Source organism: Penaeus monodon, chromosome 9, assembly GCF_015228065.2.
Source record: "Penaeus monodon isolate SGIC_2016 chromosome 9, NSTDA_Pmon_1, whole genome shotgun sequence".
NCBI classification, from domain to species: Eukaryota; Metazoa; Arthropoda; class Malacostraca; order Decapoda; family Penaeidae; genus Penaeus; species Penaeus monodon.
The window spans coordinates 45,306,269-45,313,768 of NC_051394.1; the positions used below are offsets into that span (position 1 = coordinate 45,306,269).

The window sequence follows — 7,500 nt, forward strand, 5'->3', positions numbered from 1 at the left end:
TCTGATAGCGAAAGAACTGTGTCAGTAACAGCTTGCTTCTGAAGTTACTTAGAAGAGAATTGAAAATAACGAAGGAAATTCATATCTTGGAATTATCGACAATGTCTTGGTTGGGGGGGGGGGGGGGGTGAAAATATTACTGGTTTACGAGGTTGAGGAAATCAGAAGAAAAATGTAATGAAAATATATAATTTCAAATATCGATATCTCAAGTATCCCTCATAGGCTACACGCAGACACATATGCACACGTACACATGCACACACACACACACACACACACACACACACACACACAGACACACACACACACACACATACATACAGAGAGAGAGAGAGAGAGAGAGAGAGAGTTAGAGAGAGAGAGAGAAAGAGAAAGAGAAAGAGAAAGAGAAAGAGAAAGAGGAAGAGGAAGAGAGGGAGAGAGACGGAATCATTACGTATTCATGGGTAAATTGCGAGATTGATGAGACTGTTATTAATTTTTGTTATGATTTTTTTCCGACCATTGTGCATTGGTAGCGCCTCAGTGACAATAACGTTGCTACCTGATTTTTTTTAACTGAGTTTTTTTAATAAGTTTTTAATAAGTTTTTTAATCAGTTTTAATGTTTTTTTAATAAGTTTTTAACTGATTTTTTTTTTACTGATTTTTTATTTAACTTTTTTATTCTTATTTTTTTACTTTTTATAACGTTATTATATAAAAAATTACGTTAAACAATACGTTGCTACCATTTTTTTTTTTAAAATAAGAAGAAAAAGTTAAAAAAAAAAATTTTAAAATTTTAAAATATCGCATTCAGTTTTTTTTTAGGTAAAAAGAGAAAAAAAAGTAACATGAAAAAAAACAACAAAAAAAAACAAACAAAGAAAAAAAAAAAAAAAAAAAAAGAAAAAGAGGGGGAGAAAAAAAAGAAAAGGAAAAGGAAAAAAGAGGAGAAAAAAAGAGGAAAAAAAAAAAGGAAAAAAAAGGGGGAAAAAGAACCGAAAGAGGGGGGAATTTAAAAGAAGGGAAAGGGCAAAAGAAAAAGAAAAAGAAAAAAGGGTAAAAGAAAATGGAAGGAAAAAGGCCCCCAAGGGAAAAAAAGGAAAAAGAAAAAAAAGGAAAGGGGAAAAAAGAAACAGAAAAGGGAAAAAATTTTTTTTTTTCGGGGTTTTAATTTTAACCCCTTTTTCCCCCCTTTTTTTCCCCTTTTTAAACTTTAAAAAAAATTTCGAAAAAAATTTTTTTCCCGGGGATTTTTTTATAAAAAGCCCCATTTAATTTAAAAAAAATATGAAGTTTTGCAAAATGTTTCCCCCTTAGGAAAATGAAGAAAATAAATGGAATTTATTAAAAAACCGGGAAAAACCGGCCTTAACGGAGGGGGGGGGGGAAAAAAAAAAAAGGGGGAAAAACGGGGAAAGAAAAGGGGGGGAAAAAAAAAGGGGGAAGGGAGGGGGGGAAAAAAGGGAGGGGGGGGTTTTAAAGGGGGGGAAAAAAAAGGGTGGGGGAAATAAAAAGGGGGGTTAAAAACCCGGGGCAAACCCGGGGGGGGGGAAGGGGGGAAGGGGGGGGGAAAAGGGGTTGGAGTGGGGGAAAGGGAAGGGAAAAGGGAAGGGGAAAAAAAAAAAAAGGGGGAAGGGGGCAAGGGGGGGAAGGGAAGGAGGGGAGGAAAAAAAAGGGGGGAAAAAAAAATTGGGGAAGGGGAATTTTTAGGGAGAAATTCTAAAAAAAAATGAAAAAAAATTTAGGGAAATTAAAAAGGGGATTTAAAAAGGGGATGGGGGGGAGGGGAAGTTAAAGGGGGAAAAAGGGGGAAAGGTGGGGGGGGAAAGGAAATTTGGGGAAGGATAAAAAATTTGGGGGGGAAAATGAGGGGAAAAAAGGAAGGGGGGGGGAGGGGGGAAAAAGGGGGAGGGAGGGGGGAAAGGGGGAAAGGGGGAAATTGGAGGGGGGGAAAGGGAGGGGGGGAAGGGGGAGGGGGGGGGAGGGGGGGGAAAGGAGGGAGGGGGCAGGGTTTGGGTGGGGAGGGGGGGGGGGGGGTTTTTGGGGGGAGGGGGGGAAAGGGGAAAAAAGGTGGGGGAGGGGGGGAAAGGGGGGAGGAGGGGGGGAAAAAGGGTTAAAAAAAGGGGGGGGGAGGGAAAGGTAGGGGGAAGGCCCAAAAAAAGGGCCGGGCAAATTGGGGGTGGGCCGGGCACAAGGGTTTGGGGGTCCTTAGGACACAGTTTAGAAAAGCAGACCACAGCCTGTTCGTGGGTTTTCCCTTTTTCGACCCCTCCCCTCTCTCTCTCTTTTCCTTCTCTCTCTCTTTTCTTTCTCTTTTCCTCTCCTCCTCTTTTCTCTCCTCTTTTCTCTCTCATCCCCCTTTTTTTTTCTCTTTTCTCTCTGTTTTGTCTCTCTGCTCCCCCCCCTCGGGGTCTGCCCTGCCCGTTTTGCCCTGTGGGTTCTATCTGTCTCTCTCCCTTCTCTCTCTTTTTTTCTCCTTTTTCTTCTCTCCTTTCTTTTTGGGGTTTCTATTCTTTTTTCCGTTCTTCTTATTTTTTTCTTCTGCCCGTCTTCTGCCTTTTTGGGGTTTTCGGTTTTGTCTTATCCTTTCTCTTTTTCTTTTCTCTCTTTTCTCTCTCCCCTCCCCCCTTCTCCTCTCTCTCTCTATCTCTCCCTTCCTCCTCTCTATCTCTTTTCTCTCCTCTCTCCTCTTTCTTCCTCTCTCTCCCTCTCTTCTCTCCTTTCCCCTTCTTTCTCTTCTCCCGTCTTCATGTCTGTCTTTTAAAGGCCCCCCCCCTTTTTCCCCCCCCCTCTCTCTTCTCTCTCTCCTCTTTTTCCTTTTTCTACTTCTCTTTTCTTCCCGCTCTTTTCTCTCTCTCTCTGTCTCTGTCTCTTGTTTCTCCCTTTCCCGTCTTTGGTTTTTCTGTTTTGTCTTCTGTCTCTCTCTCTCTCTCCCCCTCCCTCTCTTTCTCTCTTCTTCTCTCTTTCTCCCCCCCCTCCCCTCTCCCCTCCTCTCTCTCTCTCCTCTCTTATCTCTCTCTCTCTTTTTGGTTTTATCTACCTATCGTTTTTCTGTTGCTTTTTTGGTCTGTCTGTCTGTCTGTCTACCTGCCCCCCCCCCCCCCCCTTCCTCGCCATAAATGCTGGGTTTTTCCATCTATCTATTTTTGGGGTTTAAGGGTCTGCTCTCTGTCTTTTGGTCTGCCTCTCTTTTTTCTCCCCTCTCTCTCTCTCCTCTTTTTTCCCCTTCTCTTTCCTCTCTCTCCCCTCCTTCTTTCTCTCTCTTTCTCGTATTTTCTATTTTTGGGGTTGTTGCCGTCGGCCCTGTTTTCGGCTGTCGTTGTCTGTCTGCTGTACCCTTTCCTCTCTTCTTTTCACTCAAAAAAAAAAAAAAAAAAAAAAAAGTAGTAAGAAATGTTTTAATAGTAAAAAAAAACACCCAACCCAGTAAAAATAAAATAATAAAAGGGTGTAATAAAAATGATAAAAAAAAAATGATGGGGAAAAAAACGGAATTTGATGTAACAAAAAACTACAAGATAATCTAGATAATCAAGAAAATATAATGATAACAATAATGATAATAAAAAGGTGATAGTAACAATAATAATGAATATATACATTCCTAAATGTATGTCATCAATTTGTATACATTTTCCAATAACGAAAACAACAAGAACAACAGAAATTTAATAAAAAACAAAAAAATTTAATAATAATAATGATGTAAGGTAAGAATTTTTAAAAATTTTAAATAATGAGAGGAAAATAAATAGTAAAAAATAATAATAACAATAATAAAATTAATGATAAAATAAAAAATGATAAAAAAAAAATTTAATGATAAAACAAAAATTTAATAAAAAATAATAATAATAATAATAATAAATAAATAATAATAATAATAATAAGAAGAAAAATAATGATAATAATAATGATAATAAAAAGAAGAAAAAAAAAGAAGAAAAATAATGATAATCATAATAATAATAATAATGATGATGATGATAATGATAATAAAAACAATAACAACAATAATTAAAACGGTGATGATGATAATAATGGGATATGGGACGATGTTTAAAAAAATAAGGGTGTGATGTTTGGGTTAGATTGATAGAAAAAAGATAGCGGGTAAATGGGTTTAAAAGATAAGGGAAACGAAATTAATTATGGGGTTAAATAAATGTATAGATATAATAAAGGCCCAGTGATAGTAAAAAAAGAAAAAGGGAATTTTTTTCGTTTTTTTGTAATCTTTTTAAAAAGGGGGGACTTACCAAAGTTCACACGCTTTTTTTTTGTATTTCCTTTTTGAGTATGGTCAGTCGCGAGCCTGGGAGGGGTTGCCGACTACTTTTAATTAACCGCCTTTTTGTTTTTTCTAAATAACCCCTTTCCCTTTTCCCCTGGGATCTGCCGGGCGATTCCCCTTTTTCGGTTATATATCATTTTTTTCAAACTTACAAAAATTTCCCCCACGCTTTTAAATTTAAAGGGAAAAATTTAACGATTTACTTTTTTAATGTGTTTCGTCTCTGTGTTTTCTGTTTGTTTCTCTTTTTCCATCCCTCTCCGATTTCCTCCCTCTTCCCCCTCTCTGTGCCTTTTCTTCTTCTTCTCTCTCTCCCCTTTTTTCTCTCTCTTCTCTCCTCTCTTTCTCTCTATTTTCTCTTTTCTTTTTTTCTTTTTTCCCTCCTCTTTCTCTCTCTCTTTCACTCTCTCTCTCTGACTGTCTGTCTGTTCCTCTTCCTCTCCCTCCCTCCTTCCTCTCTACCTCCTTCCCATCCCCTCCCTCTCCCCCTCTACCTCCTAACCCCCCTCCCTCTCCCCACCACCCCCCCCCCCCCGCCCCTGCCCTATCCCCCCCCCCCTCTTTTCCCGCCCGTCGAAAATTCCCCCCCTCCCCCCCCCCCCCCCTCCGGGACGCGGGGTACGACGTGCCCACGGGGAAAGGTTTGGTCGGGGCTTTCCGCCCCCCGAAAAAAACCCGCAAAAGGGGTAAAAAATAGGCTTTGGGTTAGGGGGGAAGAATAAGGGTAAATTACCCGCGGATAAAAAGAATAGGAGGAGGAGGGGGAGGGGAGGGGGTAGGAGGGGGAAGAAGAAGAGGAAGAGGAGGACAAGGTAGAGGAGGAGGAGGAAGGAAGAAGAAGAAGAAGAAGAGGAGGAGGGGGGGAAAAACGAGGAAGGGAGGAGGGGGGGAAGAAGAAGAAAAAGGAGGGGGAAAGGGAGGGGAGAGGGGGAGGAGGAGGAGGAGGCGGAGGAGGAGAAGGAGGAAGGAAGAGGAAAAGGGGAGGAGGGGAGGAGGGGGGGCCCTGGCATTTTTGTTTTCATTTTCCCCCTCGCTACCCTCTCCCCCCTCCTCCTTTTCTCGCTCTTTTCTGCTCCCCCGCGGTCTCTCCCTCTCCCCCCCCCTTTTTCTCTCCTCCCCCTTTTTCTCTCTTCTCTCTTTTTCCCCTTCTCTCTCTCTCTCTCCTCTCCCCTCTCTCCTTTCCCTTCCCCTTCTCTTTCCCCTTTTTTCTCTTTCTCCCCCTCTCCTCCTCCTTCCTCTCTCCCCCTTTTTTCCTTCCAAAACCCTTTAAATTTTCCTTCCCTCCCCCCCCCAAACCCTTACTCCCCCCCCTCCCTTCCCCCCCAAACCCTCCCCCCCCTCTCCTTCCCCCCCCCTCTAACCCCCGCCTCCCCCCATCCCGCCCCCCCCCCTCCCCCCTTAAGGGGCCCCCAGGGGGAAATTTAAGTGTGTGTTCCCGGTTGGGATTTTTCTATGCGCGGGAGGGATATTTATGGGGGGGGTTTCCCCCCTTTCACCCAGCGTCACACGGTGATCCCCCACCCCCTTCTCCCTCTCTCCCTCCCCCCCCCTCCCTGCTGTTTCCTCCCTTCACCCCCACCCCCTTGGGTTACGTCCCCCCTAAATTTTTCCCCCCCCCCTTCCCTTCCCCCTTTCCCTCCCCTCCCCCCCCCTACGTCTCTTTCTCCCTCCCCCCCCCTATTTTTGGTTTCTTCCCCCCTCCTCCTCTCCCCCAAAATTTCTTTTTCTCTCCATAAACCCCCACCATCTCCTCCCCCCCCCCCCATCACCCCCTTTCCTCTGGGACGTTACGCTGGGGGAGTTTCTCTGGGGGGGGGAATTGGGGTAAGGGGGGGGAAATTTAGGGGAGGGGGAGGGGGGGGGAAGGAAAAGGGGGGGGGGAAAAGGGGGAAAAAATTTCCGGAAAGGGGTTTTTTTGGGTTTGGGGTTTTTCTTTTGGTTCATTGAAAAAAAAAAAAAAGGTTTTCCCCAAATGTTCATTATTTTTTAAAAATTATATTTTTATATTTTTATATAAAATATATATAAAAAATATATTTATATATATAAAATTTAATAAAATTTTATGTAGCATGCAGTTTTAAAGGGGTTGTAGTATTTTTTGTAAAATATAAAATTATATTATATATAAATATATAAAATATTATTATATATATAAAATATATTTTAGATATATATAATTTTAAATATATAATATATATTATAAATTTTAAAAATAATAAAATCTATATATAAAATTAAAATTATATATATATATATTGTATATATATAGGGTGTTTTGGGGGTGTGGGGGTGGGGGTGTGTTTGGGTGTGGGGTGTGTTGTTTTGTGTGTGGGGGGTGTTTTTGTTGGGTGTGTTTTGTGTGTGTGCGTTTTTGGGGTGGGGGGCATGTACTTTTAAATTTTAGAATGTATATTGGGCTTTTGTAAAATATATATATAAAATTATAGATTTATATTATTATATATATATATATATTTATAATTTTATATAATTAAATATTTTTACATATTTTGCATATTTTTAATATACAATACTTTGAAAAATAAAATTTTTATAATATAATATATATATATAAAATTAAAATATAAAATTATAATATAAAATATATATTTTAATAAAAGAAAAGATGATTAATAGATGGATATAGATAGATAGATGATGGGAGATAGATAGATAATTTTAGATAAAAAGATAATATGTATGAAATAATGTTTTATATAAAATTATTTTTTTATATAAAATTATTATAAAAAATATATATATATATAAAATATATTAAATAAAAATATATTTTAGGGATATATATTTACAAAAGCACAAAATATACATGAAAAATTTTAATAGGTACTACACAACAAAACCAACATTACATTTTTAAATAGAGTCTTTACAATATATGGGGGAACTTTTGGCGCCGCGCATGTGTAATGGGTTTCCTGAGAAGTCATGGGGTTTTTGGGTGCGTATTTCCATATAAACCCCCAACACGCACAAAACCCCCACACACACACACAACACCACACAAACACAAAACACACACACACCACACACACACACACCCCCAAACAACACACAACACCCACACACACAACACACAAAAACACAAAAAACCTACAAAGCCACGAAACCGGGGGGTGGGAAATCGGCCGAGACAAAGACCCCCCTGTTCTCTGTCCTCTCAAAGGGGAAAAATTCTAAAAGGAAAACACCCC

At 40.1% G+C, this 7,500-nt stretch overlaps 1 protein-coding gene across 1 annotated transcript in view; it reads left to right on the top strand.

Annotated features, from left to right (window-relative positions):
* The window catches only part of LOC119576739 (vegetative cell wall protein gp1-like), a 12,543-nt gene that overhangs the window by 12 nt on the left and 5,031 nt on the right, over positions 1–7,500 (top strand). The window contains exon 1 of the mRNA XM_037924382.1: positions 1–20. This exon is cut by the window's left edge and continues 12 nt beyond it. Within this exon, the coding sequence (XP_037780310.1) occupies positions 1–20 (20 nt within the window). The remainder of the gene's footprint in view (positions 21–7,500) is intronic.